The sequence below is a fragment of the Plasmodium vinckei genome (assembly GCF_900681995.1).
Source record: "Plasmodium vinckei vinckei genome assembly, chromosome: PVVCY_14".
In the NCBI taxonomy this organism is placed as follows: domain Eukaryota; phylum Apicomplexa; class Aconoidasida; order Haemosporida; family Plasmodiidae; genus Plasmodium; species Plasmodium vinckei.
In genome coordinates this window covers 1,648,508-1,671,245 of record NC_051306.1, presented here as the reverse complement: position 1 = coordinate 1,671,245, position 22,738 = coordinate 1,648,508, and the positions used below count along the sequence as shown (strand labels likewise).

The 22,738-nt window shown below is 22.1% G+C and overlaps 5 protein-coding genes across 5 annotated transcripts; 1 reads left to right on the top strand and 4 right to left on the bottom strand.

Annotated features, from left to right (window-relative positions):
* Positions 1–7: 7 nt before the first annotated feature.
* Positions 8–1,733, bottom strand: PVVCY_1404620 (T-complex protein 1 subunit gamma, putative; the record flags this gene model as incomplete). Its single annotated transcript, XM_008624568.2, has 2 exons — positions 8–1,552; positions 1,647–1,733. The coding sequence occupies 2 exons, from the start codon at positions 1,731–1,733 to the stop codon at positions 8–10; spliced, it is 1,632 nt and encodes a 543-aa protein (XP_008622790.2).
* A 1,606-nt stretch (positions 1,734–3,339) lies between these two features.
* On the bottom strand, positions 3,340–3,832 carry PVVCY_1404610 (macrophage migration inhibitory factor, putative; the record flags this gene model as incomplete). Its single annotated transcript, XM_008624569.1, has 2 exons — positions 3,340–3,611; positions 3,754–3,832. The coding sequence occupies 2 exons, from the start codon at positions 3,830–3,832 to the stop codon at positions 3,340–3,342; spliced, it is 351 nt and encodes a 116-aa protein (XP_008622791.1).
* Positions 3,833–4,806: 974 nt separating this feature from the next.
* PVVCY_1404600 (conserved Plasmodium protein, unknown function) lies at positions 4,807–6,885 on the bottom strand (the record flags this gene model as incomplete). Its single annotated transcript, XM_008624570.2, has 1 exon — positions 4,807–6,885. One exon carries the CDS (start codon positions 6,883–6,885, stop codon positions 4,807–4,809), a length of 2,079 nt encoding a protein of 692 aa, XP_008622792.2.
* Positions 6,886–11,466: 4,581 nt separating this feature from the next.
* Positions 11,467–17,106, top strand: PVVCY_1404590 (multidrug resistance-associated protein 2, putative ABC transporter C family member 2, putative; the record flags this gene model as incomplete). The annotated part of the gene is made up of 1 exon (XM_008624571.2): positions 11,467–17,106. The coding sequence occupies one exon, from the start codon at positions 11,467–11,469 to the stop codon at positions 17,104–17,106; it is 5,640 nt and encodes a 1,879-aa protein (XP_008622793.2).
* Positions 17,107–17,537: 431 nt separating this feature from the next.
* PVVCY_1404580 (conserved Plasmodium protein, unknown function) lies at positions 17,538–22,122 on the bottom strand (the record flags this gene model as incomplete). The annotated part of the gene is made up of 20 exons (XM_037634891.1): positions 17,538–17,622; positions 17,716–17,783; positions 17,880–18,005; positions 18,106–18,182; positions 18,279–18,350; positions 18,467–18,551; positions 18,656–18,843; positions 18,905–18,968; positions 19,233–19,358; positions 19,461–19,565; positions 19,703–19,766; positions 19,962–20,187; positions 20,341–20,404; positions 20,501–20,698; positions 20,830–20,970; positions 21,074–21,133; positions 21,228–21,275; positions 21,378–21,465; positions 21,598–21,755; positions 21,877–22,122. The coding sequence occupies 20 exons, from the start codon at positions 22,120–22,122 to the stop codon at positions 17,538–17,540; spliced, it is 2,289 nt and encodes a 762-aa protein (XP_037490931.1).
* Between the last annotated feature and the right edge of the window lie 616 nt (positions 22,123–22,738).

Below are 22,738 nucleotides of genomic sequence, written 5' to 3'. Positions count from 1 at the left end.
AGTTATTTCATTCAAATTCATTTTTAATAGGTTTTTGAATTTTGTCATCTTTACCTATTCCACTAACTACATCATCTATTCTTAATATCATAGAAGCAGCTTCAATTGCACTTTTATATATTTGTTTTTTAACGGATAATAGATCCCATATATTTTTTGAAGATACATCTATGATTTCTCCTGTTACTCCATCAATTCCTAATTTTTCTGATTCTGGTTTTTCATGTTTTGTACGTAATTCATTAATACATTTAACAACATTAACTCCACTATTTTGTGCCAAAATTTTTGGAATAATTTCAAAAGCAGATGCAACAGATTCTATTATACTTTTTCTAGAATCATCAAAGTTAGCTGCTTGTTTAATTAAATATTGACTTACTCTCATTTCAGTACAACCACCACCATATAATAATTTTCCTTCAAGCATAATATTTTTTGCAACATTCATACCATCATGTAAATTTCTTTCAACTTCATTAAGTACATCTTTTGTTGCACCTCTTAATAAAATTGTACATGCACGTGGATTTTCACATTCAACAAAAAATGAATAATAATCATCTCCTATCTTTTTTATTTCAAATAATCCACATTTTGTTCCTATATCTTTTTCAACTATTTCATCACATCTATTAACAATTGTTGCACCTGTAATTCTTTCTAATCTATTAAGATCTGTTTTTCTTACTCTCCTTATAACACTAATATTTTTTTTTACAAGAAAATGTTGAGCTAAATCGGAGACTCCTTTTTCAGTAATAACAATATCACATTGACTATCAATTATATATTCACATAATTTTTTTATTTCTATTTCTTCTTGTAATAATAATTGATTCCATGTATGTTCATCTAATATTTCTACATTTGTTTGGCTTTCTGCTTTTTTATATTCTAATGTACAATCTAATAATAAAATTCGTGGATTTTTAATATATCGTCTCATTTTTGGATGTGTTATATCTTTATTTATCATAACTCCTTTTAATACATAACTATCCATAATATCACCTCCTGGTATTTTTTCTACTTTTGCGTATCGTTTTATATCTATTTCTTTTTTTCCAATAATATTTTCAACCTTAACACATTGTGTAGCTTCTAAAGATAATTTACTAACTATTTTATTATATCTGTTTACAAATTTTGTACTTAAACATGAATCAATAGCTTTTAAAAGATTCTCTTCATTGTTTACATCTACTTCTATTGCTATTTCTTCTAAATATTTTAAACTTAAATTTAATGCAGTCATATAACAGTTTACTATAATAGTTGGGTGTATTTTATCTTTTAAAAAAGATTCAGCAATACTTAATAATTCACCTGATAATATAACTACTGATGTAGTACCATCTCCCACTTCTTCATCTTGAGATCTACTAAGTTCTATTAATGATTTAGCTGCTGGATGAGCTACATCTACTTCTCTTAAAATACAGTTACCATCATTTGTTATGACAATACCTCCTAATGGATCTAACATCATTTTTAGCATTGCCATAGGTCCGAGTGTTGTTTTGACAATTTCACTCACTGCTCTGCTTGCCTATTAAAATTGTAAAAATGAATTCATAAATAATGTATATATATTATGTAGGATATATTACTCAAATTTTTTTTTTACTTTTTAGTAACTATACCTGTATGTTAGATAACTGTGTTTTCCGCCCTTCTTCTCTTTTAGTGTTGGGCTTGAAAACTAAAACTGTTCCCGGATTTTTCATCATCTAAAGGTTGAGAAGTTAAGAAAAAGTTGGAAAAAAATGTAAAAGAAATTGCAAAGAAATAGAAAGGAAATGAGGATATAGTGGATAAAATTGACAATGTGTATAGAGAGCTTGGCACAGTAGTACGCTTGACTGTCCATTTGTACGTCATTTTTCCCTCGTTTTTTTTTTCCATTATTTTTTGTGACTTACCTTTACCAACAAAGTATTAATCAATTATGTAGTAAATTTGAAATATATAACTCAAGCTAGGATTGTAAATTCTCTACAATATTTTATTTATATTTTTTTTTATCTTCTATGTACGTAGTATTTATGGAGTAAAATAAAAAAATGTTTTTTATGAAATTATAATTTACATATATTTATATATTTTTCCATAAAAACTCTTCGGTGTTTGTTTATGGGAATAGAAGAAAATACACAACATGATAAATAAACATATAGAGAAAAAAAAATAAGTAAATTATATATTAATATATTTTATACATCCAAATTTAGATATATAGAAATATAAACATAGCATATTTATTTATAATATTTGTACATATTTGGTACTATACATGTACTTATGCGTATTATAATAAGTAGTGCATATATAGAAACATAATAATATTACATACTTTTTTATAATTAATAAAATATGGAAAAAATAAATCCAAATATAAATAAATACAATTTATAATTCTCAAAGGAGAAAAAAATATTTATATTTTTCTACAAGTATATATGTTATGTGTTTACCTAATTTTTTTTTATAATTAATTAAGTAGTAATAATTTTGTACATATATAATATTTCTATACTTTTTAATATTTATCAAAATATTTAATGGATCCATCAACATTTTTAATTTATATATATTTTCCTTATATGTGCTATATATCAGGACAAAACATATTTTTTCCATTTTCCATTTATAAATATTTATATAAACAATTTTTTCGACAAGGTTGTACTTAATAAAAAAAAAAAAATAATATTACACACCAAATGAAATAAAAATAAGCTGAAGTTTTAAAAAGTTTATAAAATATTTACATATTAATTTATAAAAAGAAGGTATATTAATATCAATAGGGCCATTATTTAATTGTACATAAATGTCTTATGTTATATAAAACATATAAAAATAGTTTTCACAATATTTAGTATCACCTTTTATTTGTTGTACTATTAATTGTGGTATATAAAATTGTATTTTTTTTATATGTTTAAAAATGTTTATAACTTATATAAATGTTAAGGGCATAAGAAAAATAATTTACATAATGTGTATCTCTTTGAAAGTTCTATTTATACAATGATATATAATAAGCGTACTACTATTCGATGAATAAAACTAGATATATAATAAGTAAATAAATAAATAAGTAAATAAATAAATAAATAAGTAAATAAATAAATATATTTGGACAAAAAACTTTCTTTATATTATTTACATTATTTATATTATTTATAAAAATGTCCTTACATATTTTTTTAGTAAACTATACGGTATGTAAAAAAGAGCAATGTAGGTATAAATATGAACCCATTTAATAGTTAAATAAATGGTAGACGGGTAAATTGTCATAGTGCCAGGAAAATAAGAAATATTGGGTGGTTAGCCAAATAGGGAACCACTAAAGGCAAAGTTTTGAGCTGAACAATCTCTGAATTCTATATAAACTCTTCTTGGCTTAACACCTAAATGATTGGCAAGAAGTTTTGTAATTTTATCTGCCAATGAAGAATTATTTGATCTATTTATTCCACCAATACTAGTTAATCTAACAAAGCAATATCCTTCATTGCTTCCAGAGAATCGGAGATTCTTTTGATAATCATAGTTGCTCATAATATATGCAGTTGGTTTTCCTAAAACATTAGATATTGCTAAAATAAAAAAAAAAATGTTATATATAAAATGTGTATATTTATAAATAATATAAAAAGGGCCAACTACTTTATACAATCTACAACAGTTTTTTTTCCACACCCATAATATTACATTAATTATTTGCCTTATAGTTCTTACCATCTTCTATTTCAGCTAATGCAGCTTGAGCTTTATCGTCAGGGATAGAAATGTTTGTTATTAATTCACAGCAAGGCATTTTGAAAAAGTTTAAAAAGATTAAAAAATTTTATAAATCTAAAATAGCTGTAAAAATTGGGAAATTCTCTATTTTTATAAAATAAAAATATTTTATAAATTTATAGTATGTTTTAATAATACCAAGTATGTATGTTAAAAAAAATATATTTTATAAAAAAAATTGGAAAAAAAAATTATAGGATATTTTGATATAATATTTTTATAAATATGTACTTATAAATAATTAAAGTAAGCACCAACTTTTCGAAAGTGCAATGGAATACCGTTATTACTAAATAATGCCAAAGCAGTTCGAGAGGTAAACATATATTTTAAATGGCGTCAGCACCACATGTATATATTTTACTGTGAATATAAACACCGGGAAAAGGTAATACCTTTTTATTTGCATTTTGCATTATTCAAATATGGTAATAATTAAAAGTGAAATAAAAAAAATTAAAGTTTATTATAATATAGCTATATAAGCATGAAAAAAAAAAATAAATAAACAACAAATAATGAGTAAATGGAGCAGTTTTAAATAATTTACAAATGAATAATATGCATGACATAAACAACGTGTTTTTTTGCAGTTTATTTTTTTATTATGTTATGGCTTGACTTTATATACTATATATTTTTATGTAAAAAATGAAAAAAATTTTGGCATGCATTTATTTAATCTAATTTAAAAAGGAGAAGAGCCATAATGTCATTGTATTTGCAAAAATTTACTTTAAAAAAAAAATACAACATAAATAATTCCAAAGTAATGTCTACCTCCTCATTTCCATAGTATGTATATGTGTGTAACCAATTTGGGGATTTGTATTTTTTTTTAATATTTAAAAAATTATACTGAAAAAAAAGCATAGCAAAATATGTCATTATTTACATACATTTTATTATCCTCAAAAATATTGAAAAAAAAAAATGTATAATTATTTCATTCACAATCTTCAATTTATATATTACTATATAAAAAATGAATTATGAAATTTCATATGTATTTTGATATGGATTATATATACTATCATAAGAAGCTGACTCACTATAATTTTGATTAAATGGTTTTGGTATAAATGGTTGAGAAGATTCTCTATTAATTTGATCTAATTGATTTCTATATTTTTCTTTAATATATAATATAACTTTTTCTTTAAATGCTACATAAAATTGATTAATTATACTAGTAAAAGCAGATAGATATATAAAAAATGTTACTAAAACCATAAATAGAAAAAAGCTTGTAGATATATATCCATGTTTTTTATTATTTTCATTATTATCATCAAATTGTGTATTTTCTTTTATATTATTTAATTCAGTTTCATCACTTTTATTTCCTAACATATTTAAAACATCGAGAGTTTTTTCTTGTAAATTATTTATAGCATTATTTTGGTTACTTGAATTTGTATTATATAAAATTGCAGACAAATCTTTTCCATTCACATTGTCTTTCTCATTTTGATTCTTGTCATTATTAATATCGTTTATAAATTCCATATTTAAAAAATTATTATTTTTTAATTCCGTTGAAATATTTTTCATATTTATATCTTCTTTTTCCTCATTATTATCACTATATTTTTCAAGTGCAACAAAATCAGAAAAAGCAGGTGCTATATCACTATTTAAATTTGGATTTTCATTTTTTAGATTTTCAACATTTTTATTATTTTCTTTACTATTTAATATTTCATCATTTTTAAAACCTATATTATCAAGATTTATATTTTTACATTGTGAAATACATTTTTCTAATGATTTATAATCACTATGAGATAAATTTTTTATAATTTTTTTATCTTCATTTTCATCAATATTTTTTTCTAAACTTTTATGACAATTATTTAAACAAATTTTAAATTCAGCCAATGGATAAATGTCTACTTGTACATCACCTTTATGTTCTGTATTTAAAAGAGACAATAAATTTTCATCACTTAAATTTGTAGTATCTTCATAATAATGTTTTACTAAGTTCATTAAATTTTTATTATCGTCTTTGTTTTTTAAATCTAAGTTTGTATTTTGATTATTATCAATTTTGTTTGAAATGCTACTATTTTTTCCCTCATCATTTTCATCACTTTTAGATTTCCAGAAAGGAAAAAAACTGGATTTTTTTTCTTCTTTTATATTTTTATTTGCTTCAATATCATTTCCTTCTTGTTCTTCTTTTTCTATTTTGTCTACATTTTTATTTTCAGTATGAAAAAATGAATTAAAAAATGACCATTTATTTTTTGTATTATTATTTGTTTTTGTTTCAACTTCTTTCGATTCAGTTTCTTTGCTATCATTTTTTTTTCTGAAAAAGAAATATGACTCATTTTCTTTATCCTTCTCTTTATCAGTCACATTATTATTATTATTATTGTCGTTTTTGTTGGTATTTTCTACTTTTTCATTTTCCTTATCTTTGCTCCCATTTGAAGGGAATAAAAATTTGAACCATTTACTTTCATTTTTCCCTTTTTCATTATTCTCGTTTTCTAACTTTTCTTTTTCTAGCTTTTCTTTTTCTAACTTTTCTTTTTCTAACTTTTCTTTTTCTAATTTTTCTTTAATATTGTCATTACTCTTGTTAATATTTTGTATAAAATTCCAAAACCCTGTTTTTTTGTCATTTGGATTTCCTTGAGATATTTCAGTTGGTTTATTAGTATTGTCTTCCGATTTTGAATTAAAGTTAAATAGTTTTGAAAAAAATAATTTATTTTCAGGATTTTCTTTTAATTTATTTAACTGGTCCTTACTATATTTATCAATTGCATGTAATTCCTCAGCTGGACTTTTTTTAAAAATTGAATTTATATAATTTATATTTTTTGATATATCATCATTTAAATTTGTCATTTGTTTAGTTATATTTGTAGTATTTTTTAAAAAACTGTCTTTAATATTTTTTATATTATTATGTAAGATGGAGCTTAATGAATTCCCCATCGATTTTAATACACCGTTAGGTGTATCATTATTATCGACAGTTATATGACTAAAACATAATGTAAATTGAATAAAGAGTAGGAATATAAATAAAACATGTCTTGGGCGTTTCATTCTTTTTTTCTTTTTTTATGGTAAATTGTGCGGAAGTTTAAAATTGTAAAAAAAATAAATGGACAAGGTGGCAGAGAAAGTAAACGAGTAATTCAATCGGAGGAAATAATATACTTATGGAAATACTGTATGTGATTATGTTGCTAAAAATATGAAGACTATACTGTACGCATATGTATGCATATAAGTAAAAGAAGATTTTTCAAAATTTACACAAAGTAATACAAATTTTAGTCGACACAAAAGTTGGCCGAAAACAAAATAGCTCTCTGAAATATTCACACATTTGATGGGAAAGCAAAGGATAGTAAAATCGAATAAAGACAAAATAAAACAAAAAAAATGGAAACAAAAAAAGAAAACACAATAAATAAGAAATAAATAAGAAATAAATTTGAAGAAATATGAAGAAATATGAAGAAAATGACGAAGTATGAAATAAAATAAATGCAAATAAATTAGCCAACGTAAAAAACGGTAATAAAATTAATAAATAGACGGAATAAAATAGTAAAAGAAAAATATATGCTATAACAAAACAGCGATGTAATAGCAATTACCAAATTTAATGTCAAAAAAAAAATGAAAAATAATAATTATTATTTTATAAATTATTCTCTTTAATTTTTTTTTACATTATACATATCACTGTTAAATGCGCCGAGGGGGGGGAATGCATTTCCATATATATAATAAAATATAAAAATACAGTAACTTGTCAAATATATATTATATACATAAATTAGTGTAAACATTTTTGCGTATTATAAGGTTTTTACACTATACTATAAAAATATAAAGAAAAAAATTGTGTGTAGCATAAAAATAAAGTATTATAATTTTTGCGCAGTATTTGCAGCATATTATTTTTATAACTTCGTGTTATAGTTATTCCCCTACATTTTTCAAGACAATATATTTTTTTTATAAAACACAAAAATAATTACAATAAAATAATTACAATAAAATAATGATAATAAAATAATTACAATAAAATAATTATAATAAAATAATTATAATAAAATAGAGAAATATTATTAATATATAATCAAATTTTCATTATTTTTTGTTTATTAAAAAAAATTAAAATAATAGATCTATATAAATAATGTGTGCAATTAATTTCCTATTATTAGTATAAATTAAATATAGGTATGATGGTAAATAGTTAGTGACAATATATGGGGATATAAATGGGCTTAAAATAAAAAGAATAAATAATAAATTTTTTAATCTTTTCATTTTTAAACTGATTATCATTACACTACTTTTGATTTTATTCCATTTTAAACATAACACACAAATTTAAATAGACATATATGCTACCAACCACGGGGCAACCTTTACTATATTCCATCTTTTGTATAAAAATATTTTCTTCTTATAACATAATTGCACACATATAGGCATAATGAGGAAAGTAAAAAGAACAAAAATATAAAAAGACCTCTTAAATGGTAGCAAATAACCTACATATAATATATATCGGAAATATAATGTTTTATATAATTGCCTTGTAAAAACAATGATTTGTATAACATTTTACTTATAATCAATTTGTACATGACAAAATATTTAATAAGGCATGGGATTGCTCATATATATATGCGTATTAAAAATGATAATAGCCGAATAGGAGATGAAAAAGAAAAATGTTTTTGTAAATTTAATCCATTTTAATCGAGCATGTTTTTAATTTTGTAAAAAACTTATAAATACATTCATTACTATGGATTTTAAAAATAAATGCGTATATTAATGAAATATAAGGGATATAAATATAGGCACCCCCCCCCCTATGAAAGATCAACAAACTTGTAAATATACACTTATCAGGAAAAAACATATTTTTTTTATAAAATATATAATTATTATTTACTTATAAAAAAAATGAGTGTACATATCACAAAAGTTGAACAAAACAACAACTTAAAAAGGGTTGTAATATAAGTGATAAGCTGAAATATTAAATGGATATATATATTGATATACTCGTTGTAGAACACTTTGAAAGATAAACATACACAAAAATTGCAAATTTATTTAATTTTTTCACATAAATAATATATTAGTATTTAATTTTTTCACAGAAAGAATGTATTAGCAATTAATTTTTTGTGTACTCCTTTGCATTATTTTTTGTGTACTCCTTTGTATTATTTTTTGTGTATTTTGTTGCATGATTTTTTTTGTTCTCTTTATATTATTTATACTACACTTTATTCTCTTTTTTTATTATAATATTTATAAGTCTTTTGTTTTTTTTAGCATTTTTTTTTTTCATTTTTTTTTTCATTTTTTTTCATTTTTTTTTTATGCCTTAATAGTTACATGCTTAAAAAAATATCCACTTAAATTTTATACCTTATTCTAATAAAACCATTAAAAAAAATTATAATATAAAGAAATGGCAAAAATATATTACTATGCTCCAAATACTTATTTTGTTGAGAGTTTTTTGTATAAGGTTGTTGTACATATTTTAAGTGGTCATACGTGGTACTACATTTATTATATATAACATGATACTTCAAATTTCGAAAAAAAAAATATTACAATTTTATTTTCCATTTTTTTTATACTTTTTAATAAATATATTTATTATTTTATTTTATTTAGTTATATATTTACAGTATGTTATTCCATAATTATAACTTTTTTTTTTAATATAGTTTTCATTTATATATGCACTATCTCAACCATGTTGGGATTAGATTGTACAATATAAATATCATATAATTACATGTATTTTTTATTTGATTGTTATATATATATATATTGATGTTATTCATTAATTTTTCTATTTTATATAAATTAAAAATATATTATATTAATATGAAAGAAATATCTAGTATATTAAAATGTAAAAGGAAATTTAGACATTGACAGATTGGAAAATTATAAAATTGACAATATGAATAAAAGTATAAAAATTAAAATATGTGCATATAAAAAAAATTGATATTTCCATATATTAAAAAATTTGGACGAGAAAAAATGAATTAATTTATTATTTATAAATATTTATGTATATAGTTATTAATATGTATGTGTGTACTTATTGAAATTTGTATAGTATTTTGTAGTACTGCATGCAGTATTATATTTTTTTATATTATTTTTTTTTTCAAAAAATACTATATGTATTTGTGAATTCAAGTATTATATTATTAGCAAATAATTAAATATAATGCTTTGCCACTCTACTCAAATAAAAGACAATGAAAGAAGAATACAGGATGCATCCCTTTTTCGTTTAGTCAAGGAATACTTTCGATTTTTATATTTTATGATTATTATATATATATGTGATTAATTAATTTTTGTTAAATTTTGCTTTATTATAGAGAGAAAGAAAAAGGAAAAAAATAGTAGAAACACATATATAAATGTAATAAAACGTAATAATACGTAATAATGCGTAAATAATATTTCTTTTCTCTTTATATATTAATATGAAATATGATATTTTCCTTATCCAGTTAAATAAATAATTATATGTATGATATTGCACAAATTTTATTTGTTATTTTTATGTCTATTAATTTTTATGATTTTACCTCAAATAAATATTATTTGTACATTTTTTTTTTAAATGAAATATATATATATATGCATGTTTAGTCTAATCATGAAGTATTATACACATATTTGTTAGCATATATGAGCGTCTGAAGTATTACTTTGATAGTGCCTAATACTTTACAAATGCATTACCAAAATAATTTAACATATATTATTAAAACATGCTCATATTTGAAAATTTAAACATAATACACAATGTAGCATTGTATCAGTTGTATTCTATGCATATGACGAATTTGACAATGTTATATATTAAAAATAGTTGTATGTTTCTGCATATTGGTGATAACTATTTTTAATTGTTTTTAATATTTTTTAAAATCTTTTTAATTTATATATATTTCAAATAATGTTTTACACACACATTTTGTATTCAATAAGCTTTTAATTTGTAAGTAATTTTGTTTTTAGCAAAAAATGTATTATTCATTCTGTTAATTCATACATATCCTCACACATAGCTACATTTATATATATATATATATTTATATATATCATTTTGTGTGATTTTTTTGCTTATTAATTTAAGCACCATTTTTAAGGCCAATATTGGTTGCATATATATATATTGAAAAATATGTTTACATTTTAAAGTTGGTATATTATTCTTTCCAGTTTTACGACATCCTGAAAGATATTTTCGATTGGGAAAATCTGTAATTCATGGAATGCATACACTTAAAAGTACAAAAATACAAAAAACATCAGATAAAGTATCATATATACTGTTGTGTCCATACATAGATATATAAACATATTATATATATATGTTTATAGACTGTCATAAAATAGGGAAAAGGAAAAATGAAGAAAGCAAATATATATAATAAGAATAATGAGGAGGGAAAGGAAAGATCTAATGATAAAATATCCTTTATTAATTTTATTACATTTCATTGGATAACCAGATTAATAAATAGTATAAAGAAAAATGAAGAATTTGTTTTGCCAAATATTGGAAAGAAACCTATTATAGGATATTATGAATATTATTTGATGAAAAATTTAAAAGTCTTTAAAAGCAAAAAAAAATCATTTTTAAGTCGATTTTTTTCAAAAATTTTGAGTTATATTTTTTATTTTAAAAAAAGTGATAAAAATAAAAACAACATTAATGGTGTTGAAAATGATAATTCTTTTTATGAATATAACAGAGGAATTATTATGGCATTGGTCTATACATTCAAAAAACCAATAATAGTGATATCAATACTTTATATGATTCACGCATTATATTTAGTATTCGTTGCTATTTGTATAGAAAAATATATAGCAATCATAAAAGGACACCATGTTTTTTCTCCAATATTCCAATTAAAATTTGCAAAACTATTATCAGCTTTTGCTCTTATAATAGTATTATCCTTTAATTTATTGTTGGATTCGGTTGTTAGTTATATGGGTAGCAAAATAATAATCGATATGGAGGTAACAGTTATGCATTTTTTGTATAAAATAAATATGGGAATGTTTAATCATTGTATATTAAGCCCATATGCTGATAATAATAATAATAATAATTTACTTGAACCGATTAATAATAATAGTGAAAATAGTACTTGTGCAAATATAAATTCACCTATGCTCCTTGACAGAAAAAATATAGATTCCAATAAAAATAAGACATGTGATACATCCAATAATTGTGTTATAAAAGTTGAAGATGAACATGAAAATGGAGAATATAAAAATAAAACAAATCAAAGTAATGCTAATACCACTAGCAATACAAATAACCTTACCGATTTTTCAAAAAGAAAAGGTTCAAATAGTTCATTAGGAGAAGATAATGAAAATAGAAATAATGATGGTGATATAAACATATATAATATTATGTTTATCGATACACCATCTATAATATATTTTATATCTTCTTCAGTCATGGCTAATGGAATGATTATTAAATTGATAATATCATTTTGTATGTTTTATCATAAAATGGGAAAAAAATCTATTTTAGGTGGCATACTTTTAATATTATTATTATATGGAATTATATTTTTATGCGAACTACTATCAAGTATCCTTAAAAAACCATATTTAAAATATCAAGACAAAAGAATAGATAACATGAACCATGTTTTAAAAGAATATAAATTAATGAAAATGTTTAATTGGGAATCGATAGCATTTGATTATGTAAATGAATTTAGGAGAAAAGAATTGAAATATTGTAAATACAGAATTTATTTGAATTCTCTAAGTAATTATGTTAACGCCATTTCAGTCCATTGTGTAGAAATAGTTATATTTTTTGTTTATATTAGAAGCAAAATAAATAGTAATGATCAAATTGATGTTAATTCGATAATTACACCACTTTTTGTATATAAATCTTTAATTAACGGAGTTATAAGTTTTCCAACTATATTTAATAATATATTAGAAGGCCCTATCAGTAATGCACGTATAAATAGATATATTAATCATTATTTTCATGACAGTATATCCAGTAAGTTTTTTTATTCTAAAATTAAAAATAAAATAAAAAATAGCTACACTTCTAATAAAAAAGACGATAATTATATGAACATGCAAGGTAAATCAGAGATATTTGTTCCTCCAAAAAAAAATACATATTATTCTAGTTTTTTAAGCATGATTTCAAATGAAAATTATGGTTATGATGATGATGATTATGGTAGCAATACCACGGATGCTGGATTGTCACATTGTTTGATTAATTCTGAAAAAGGATTACTAAATAATAAAAATGGAAATAATAAAATAACTCGAAATACTGACGAAGACCATATTAATAACAAAACAGTAGCAATAGACATTTTAAATAAAGGAAACAAAATGAACGAAATAAATGAACATATTAAATCAAAAAATATCGCTGATGAAAAATATGGAATAGATAAAAAAATTATTATAAAATTTGAAAACTGTAATTATAAGCCAATAAATTTTGAAAAAAATAATGATCAATTGAAAAACATAAAATTGAAAAATATAAAATTGAAGAATATAAATTTTACTTTAAAAAACAATACTATAGCAATAATAGTAGGTGACGTTGGATCGGGTAAGTCATTATTTTTTAATTCTATTCTTGGGAAATTTAAGTTAATAAATGGAAATTATTATATTAAAAATTTTATATATGATATGCCTGTTTTATATGCACCCCAAATTAATTGGCTATCTGATGGAACAATCAGATCAATGGTAACATTTGAAAGTAAATTCGATCCATATATTTATTATTTAGCTATTTCACAAAGTGAGCTAATAAATGATATATATTCTTTTAAAAATTTGGATATGCGATGTATAAATGATGAACATAGTTTAAGTAAAGGACAGAAGTCAAGAATATCTTTAGCAAGATCTTTATATTATCATTATATAAATATGAAACAATTATGTGATGAGTATATAGAAATGATAAATGCCGAAGAATGCGCATTGAATAGTACACCTGAAAATAACTTGGGTTTAAGTAAATTGGCAACAAATTATTATGATAAAAATATTTCTAATATGAAATCAATCAAAGTTTCAAAATCCATTAAAAATTTCACATTACATAATGATAATCAATATAAAAATTCCACAGACCCTAATATATATAGTGATGGGTCTGAACAAGTTAAAGGAAATAATCAAAGCGATGATATAGATACTAACAGTTTTACTGATGATGGTAAATTTTCATATTCAGACTTACAATATATGATGAATAACAACTATTTAAAAGATTGTTTAGAGAAAAACGATATGTCTTATTTATATTTATTAGATGATATATTTACTTCGATAGATCCATTTATTTCAAGAAATATATTTTATAATTTATTTTGTGATAAAGAAACATTGAAAAATATTAAAAACCATTGTGGTATTGTTATAACAATAAATGAAAATGCCCTTAACAGTTTTATAATGAAAGATATTATAGATAACCTTCAGTATAATGTGGATGTATATAAATTGGAAAATGGTACATTAGATTTTCAAGGAAATATAAATGAATATATAAATAAAAAAAAAATTCAAATAAAAACATCGGAGATGTTGGTTAGAAACGAAACAGAAAATGACAAACGAGAAAAAATGCTTTCATTTTTCAAAAAAACAGGAATAACAATGAATAATTTTAAAATGAATGATCAATTATTTTATATGTCTATGTCATTAGAATTATGCCACCAAGATACTCCACAAACAGAGGTTGAAATTAGAAATAATGATAGTATTGAACATCCCTCTAATGTTACAGTTCTTTACAAAAAAGATAATCCATATATCGATAAAAATAATATAATATATAATAAAATAATTTTATTGAAGGAATTAAAACTTTTACATCATCTTAAATCAGAAGATACTAATGAGGCATGCTCTATCAATAAAAAATTTACTATCCTAATGAATAACCATTTTAATAAAATTGTAACGGAATCTATTCCAAAGGATCAAATTCATAATATTAGTCCAGAAGAAATGAAAACAATAAAGAAAGATCGAATTAGGGAATATATTGGAAATTTTATTATAGACACAAAAGGAAATAATGAAACAAAATGTTTAAAAAATAAAAAAACACATATAGATGAATTTGAAGAAATGAATATAATGCTAAAAAAAAATTTAAAAGAACATTATACATATTATAATAATTATATTAGAGATAATGCTAATGAATCTAATACAGATGTAGCTAGGAAAGGGAATATAAAATTTGAAACATTTAGATGGTATTTTAGAAATATTGGTAATACAATTATAATAATTATTATTATATTTGTCATAATATCTATATTTTTAGATGAAGTAAAAAATATGTTATTATTTTTAGTTAGCGCATTATTAAAAACAAAAGATAAATCTTATGACGAAGCAATACAAAAAAAATTAGTTTATTTAAAATATTTTGTCTTGCTACCATCATTATCTTTAGTAACTACTTTAATATCATATATGATAATTGCACATGGAATAATGATATCAGCAAAGAAAATGCATACAGAGATTTTCAAAAATATGTTATATGCTCCTATTCATGCATTTTATAGTCATAATATAGGGAATATAATTAATAGATTTATAATAGATATTCATACATTAGATAATGGAATAATTAAACGATGCTATAAATCATTTTATACAATTTTCAAGTTTATATCAACCGTTATTTTATTAGTGTTTATGTTTAAAAATACATATATTATGTTACCATTTATTATATTAATAGTTTATTATGGAATTTTCAAAAAATATTCCGTAGCATGTAAAGAAGCACAAAGAGGATTCTTATGTTCTCATTCCCCAATTTGCGCCATATTTAATAATACTATACATGGGAAGGATATTATAAATTTATATAAAAAAAATGATTCGGTTTTAAAGAGATTTGAAAACAGTGTTTATGCACTTAGAAATTTTACTTTATTTAAATGGGGTATAACCGTATGGGCATCTTTATATATACAATTAGTAGGTTTGTGTTTAACATCATTTTATATTTTATACCCTCATTTTTTTTCATTTTTAAAAAATACACATGAAGGAGTTGATATTGATGTAGATAATTATATAAGATATAGTGAAGTTATTGGTTATTGTATAACATTTTCTTGTAGTTTAGGATATACAATAAAATCATTTTTATATGATTATACACATGTCGAAAAAGAAATGTGTAGTATTCAGCGATTAGAAGAATTGTCAAAAATAAAAGACATGAATGGTGATACACGTCTTACTTCAGTTGAAAATTATGAGCATGATAAACAGGATATACCAATAGCTCCAAGCCAAATTTCAGAATCAAAATATGGACTTGAATTTAAAAATATTTATGTTAGTTATAAAAAAAAAATATATATAGATAAATTAAAAAATACGTACTATTATGCAAATGAAAAATCCTGCTTAAGGAATATAAATTTTTATGCCTTAAAAAATCAGAATATTGGAATTATTGGAAAATCGGGAGCAGGAAAAAGTACAATAATTATGACAATATTAGGATTAATATCTACAACAAAAGGAGAAATAAAAATTGAAGGAAGAGATATAAGAAGTATACCCTTAGAAGAAAGAAAAAAAATAATTGGTATTTTACCTCAATCATCTTTTGTTTTTTCACATTGGAATATAAGAACATATATAGATCCATATCAAACTTTTTCTGATAATGAAATTATTGATGCATTTAAAATAATTGGAATAAATCTTACATGTGCAGATTTATATAAATATATATCCAAATCAAAAAATAAAAAAAATAATGAATATGATAGATCTAGACATACAGAAGTGCAAAATAATGAAAATTATATATTAATGTCTGATGATTCAATACGATATTTATCTCTTGTACGAATATATTTGAACAGAAATAATTATAAATTATTATTAATTGATGAAATACCTGTTATAAATTTTAATAAAAATAATGAGTTTAATAATTTTTTTACAAAAGATCTAAAACCATTTAGTTATATAATTGATAATTATTTTAAAAATATTACGACTTTAATAATTTCTCATGATACAAGAACTTTGTCATCTTGTGATTTTATATATGTTGTTTCTAAAGGAGAAATTGTATATAAGTGTAATTACTCAGACATAGAGACACAAACACAACTAGCTAATATTATACAGGACCAAGCTAATTGAACTTTATAAATTATGCACATAAAAAAAAGGAGTGCCAAATTACTACCCATGACTAAATTACTGTGAGCTATATCCTTTATTATTTCAATTAAAAAAGATATAGCTTCTATCAAATTTGTAAATTATCATCATGATTGGATATGTATTGTTTATTTTCTTTTGTTAATGTTTTAAAGTAACAAATGCGGAATTAAATGTCCAAATTTTTTTTAAAAGTTTATTTAATTGTATAATAAGTGAACATATTAATAAGTCCACGTATGTATATATATACATATGCGTGTGTATATTTTATTTTTAATTAAATATAAAGGTGTGAAAAGAAAATGGCATATACATTATATGTACAGAAACCGTATAAAGCGTATATATAATACGCAATTTTTAACAATTTTTATATTTGTATCAAATAAAATAATATGTATAAAATCTTAAATTTTTTCTTCATGCTCATTTTTATTTTTTTGAATGTATTTTTTGTTTTCTTTCTTTAAAAAAATTTCCAAACTTTTAAATCTATATAAAAAATAATAAATTTATAAAATATATTATAAAAAATGTATATCAAATTGTGATATCACATCTGTCTAGTCACATATTTTTCTTTACCCTTTTCCTGATGTTGAATTGGCTTTTATAACTTCTTCTGGCAGTTCCGAAATTTGTCTGTTTTTTTTCTATAAAAATTAAAGAGATATAATAAAATAAAATAAATTTATTTTCCAACGAGCAAACGATCTATAATGTGTATACGATATTATGTTTGTATTTACAACTGTTTTTGGAGCAAGATATTTCTGAACATCCTTATCTTTCCCGCTTTGAAATTTTGTAACATCATTATCTTTGTTTATTAGTTCCGGGAATTTTATATTTTTGCATATGTAAAATGAGTTATACTGTATTAATAAAAAAAAATTATAAAAAATAATAGAAATTACACAATTTTGAAATATATTTTCCCTTAAAAATGAATAAACAAATGAATATTTTTTTAACCTTTAATTCTTTTTTTCCATCCTCTATAAGACTCTTCTTCTCCTTTTCGATATCATATAAAGTAACACCATTGGATTCTTGAAAAAAATAAAATAATATTTCATAATGTAATAATATGTTATAGTATTTATTTGTATGTCCCAATATATTTGAGTTTCTATTTTTGTAGTTACCTGATTTATCTTCATTTATTTTTCTTATCAAATTATATGTATGTGTGTAATTACGACCATTATCATTGTCATCTGAGATAAAAAAGGAGAAACAAAAATACAATATTTTATATTCTGCATTTTTATTTTATGGATTTTCACTACTTTTATATATGTTTGACAAAATATATATATTTTTTTTTATATACCATTATAGGCATTATTGAATGTTGTATTTATTTCCTCTACAAGCTCTTGGTGTTGATCCATATTGGAATAGCCACTTCTCATTTTCTGAAAAAATAAACAATACAAATTATTTGTATATATATAATATATTTAATTAGTTTACATTTTAACTGTATTATTTATATTATTGTAAATAAAAATAATAGTACTTTGAAATATTCAAATCGTTTATCTTCATCATCATTATCTTCTTCAATATTTTGTGTTTGATATGTAGTTTCAAATTCTTTTATACTTTGTCTTTTTTTCTGTTTCTTTTTATCAGCATTTTGTTTGGTATGCACATATTCTGTGAAACTTGATATATCCTGTATCAAAAATTGAAATTGGATAAATACTAAAATTATAAAGTTATAAAAATGATGTATAAAAAAAGTTTGATATTTTTAATTTTTAACATTTGCTAGGTCCATAATTTCCTAAAAATAACAAAATAGATAAAGCGGCATTAATAATGTTATACTTATGTAAGAGTAAAGAAACAACCATATTTAAAATAACGGATTAAATAAAATATAAATTAATGAATATCTATGTATTATACACATGAATGTGTTGATATACTATTACCTCATCCCCTTCTTTATAGGATAACTTATCTGTATTCCTTCCTTTGGGTTTTTTCATCAAATCCAGTTTCTTCAAAAAAGAGAAAAAGAGGAAAATGATTGTTACATGTATATATAATCCTTCATGAAAGTTCATTTTTTTTTTTTAATTTCCTACATGTTTTATATTAAACGGGTTAAAGAAATCAATTTTTTTTATATTTAATTGTTCATTTTCAATGCCTCTCCAAAAACTTCCGATATTTATTTCTTCCCTTTTATACACCTGTACCCCTTTATATAGCTATAAAAATAAATTATAAAATAAAAAAAAAGTAGAAGAATAAGTGTGTAATTGTATTAGTTCAACTTATATATCCATATATTGTCCCCTTTTTTTTATTACATTTTCATTTATTGGAAAAATATAATTATTAGGTGTATTCTCAATATAATTTATAAATGTGTATCCTCCAACTTCTTCTGGAATTTCAAACAAAATATTTTCTGACTAAAATCGAAAAAAAAAACAGAAAATGTAGACATGTGATAATAAATATTGCTTGGTAATTAATCGATCTCAAATTATTATCATTATATATCTACATTAATAAACATATATAAATTATTATGGTGTGTCAAAATTACTTTCACTATTTCATCGTCTATCCCTTGATCATCTAAATTAATGTACACTTTTTTTTCCAGCAGACTAAAAAATATATGAAGTATATAAAAGTTATTTGCATTTATTTTTTTTTAATTTTTATGACCATTTTCAAAAAAAAAAAACAGTTGTTATGGCTGTATGGGGTGATAATATATTATTTCACTATGATTAAGTAAAGTAAAATAAAAACAATATCCTGAAATAAATTCTATATAAATATATTTTTATGATACTTACTCTGAATATTTTTTATATAAATTATTATATATTGAAATATTATTTGAAGTTGTATGGTTAGACTTTTTTGCTATATACTGAAAACGTAACATTGGACTGCTTTCCGTTTTAATTTCATTTAAACTACTCTCTTCTTTATTATCATTATATATCATATTATAATCTTCATTAAGATTGGTACTACAAAGTTTATCGAATTCGGGTCCCTTATTTTCTTCATGAATATCTGCAAATAGGGTGTAAAATATATATAGGGAAAATATACTCATACCAATTTTACTTAATAACAGGTAAAAACAAACACATCCCCACTCATATATATATTTTTTTTAATTGCAAATCTGAATAAATACATTCATATGTGCACATTGCCAAGTACCTTCATCTTCTTTTTCTTCAACCCATATAAACTTTTCCTCGTCTTCTAACATTCGAGATTTTCTCTAAAAAATATAAACATAATAATGACAACAATTAAAATGTGTAAAAATAATTTATTTAGTTAGTCATATTGTTTTTTTTTTTCTTTTTCATATTACCCTAAATTTTTGTATTTTTTCAAAAATTGTTTTTTGTCTTTTCTTCATTTTTGCCTTTTCTGTTGGTATTAAAACTTCCGAATATTCTTTTGGTATATTTAATATTTTTTCCTGAGCTTTTTGATTTTTTATAAGCAACATATTTTTTCTCTTTTCCTTTAAATAATTCAATATTACACTTTTATTTCCATCTTCAACCTTAATTCAAATTTCAAATAAAAAAAAGTTAAGTAATAAATATAGGAACAACTGAATGTAGAATATATGTTGTGTGTGTATATCTATTTCTATGTATTTTATAAAATTATTTTTTTTCTTCCCAGTCTTACATTGTTATAGTTAAAATGTTTATGCTTGATCATGTAGCTATATATATAAAAAAGAATACAATGAAAATGTTGTACTTTTTCCACTATATGTCTTAATTCTTCTCGATCCGTTTCGTTTCTTTTTATATAAGCTTTGCATATCTGAAAAAAATAAGGCAAAAATATATGCTTATTTTTTATAAAAAATACAAATTGAAAGATATATTAGTTTTTATTATTTTCTATCCATATTAATGTCTCTTACATTATAAAATCCAATGAACACGCGAGCAAAATCAGAGAAGTCTGGTTCTCCTGCATATTTCTACACCATGTAAGAGAAAAATTAAAAAAAAATTAATAACCAAATAAATAAATATTTCTTTTTCTTTTTTTTTATTTCCTTTTTTCTTGCGCACCTGAAGAAAGCGCTTACACTTATTTTTTTGGTTGCATTTCCTGCAAGTCTATGGAAAAATAAATAAATTATTTTAAAAAATTACTAATACACAGAAATTTGTAGTGACAACTGTTTAATGCTAGTATGCAGCCAAATAATGATTGCTTACATGGACTTCGGAAATATTGAAAAAATATCTCATCCTCTTTGCAGAGTTTATTACTTTTTTTGGTGCTATTGCACTTTCTATCAAAACTCTAAATGGAAATATGAAAATGTGAAAATATTAAAATATAATGAATAATATTGCAACCATGAAGGATAATAATATCATTGTATATATTTTCCTCTTTTTTATATTTCATTTTTTAATATTTTTTTCAAATTACGTGTTTTTGTCCTTTAATATAACAGGACATTCTATCTTTGCAACTTCTTCAAATATTTTTTTCTTCTCGTTTAATAATTCCTCATTATCTTTATAGCAATGTTCCAAGAAATCTTTCATTTCCAATCCCACGCTTGCAAACCATAACGATTTTTTTAGCTTTCAAAAAAAAATGCATAAACATGTACATATATACATACTGAATATGTAATTCAAATTAAGTATGCACATTTTCTTTTTTTTCTTTTTTTTTATTCCTTTTTTATAATCGCATTTTCACCTGGACTTTATTTTTTGGGTCATTGCAAGCACAACATATTATTGAAAAGGTTTCAAAATTATTCATAAAATTGGCGCAATTTTTAAGTAAGTATTTATCATCTTTTCTTGTATTAATATTACTAATTAACAATTTTTCATTTGTTTTTATTTCAAAATTATTTATAACAACAGAACTGTAAAATGGTGACTTTATTATATAACTAGAACGTTGGACTTGTTTTAATTTTACTCTAATTATGTTCATTTTTTTATTATATGTTAGCTACATATTTCCAATCTATGTGTGTATGTGTTAATAATATTTTTGTAATTTTTTTATTGGTAAACATATTGAAAATAAATTGAGTTGTTTTTTTTTACTTTTTCTTATATTTTTCTACACACATTTTTTTAAATATATTCTTGATTGTTTTATTGTATTAGTTTGGCATTGTGTTTTATCAATCTGTTCACAAATTCGTTACTTTTTTGTTGGTATAGGAAAACAACACCATCACAATCAAGGGAATCTAATTCAAGAAACTTAACATCTATATACAACGGTGTGCATATATAAGATGAATAGGAAATACATTGGTTCCCTATCGAGGTAACATATATAAAGTGTACATATTAATCCATATAAAAAGGAGAAAATCTCACAGGTATCAAAAATTGTAGAAATATAAATCCAATAAGCACAACAACAATATTCTCAATATGAAGTATTGTAGAAAAAATATAAACATATATACATTTTATATTTTTTAAATTAATAAAATGAAGAAAAAATAAAACAAAACACAAAAGTACAAACAATGAAATGATAAAAATACAATATAACTAAAAAACAAATTAAAAAAATCTACAAATATAGCTTA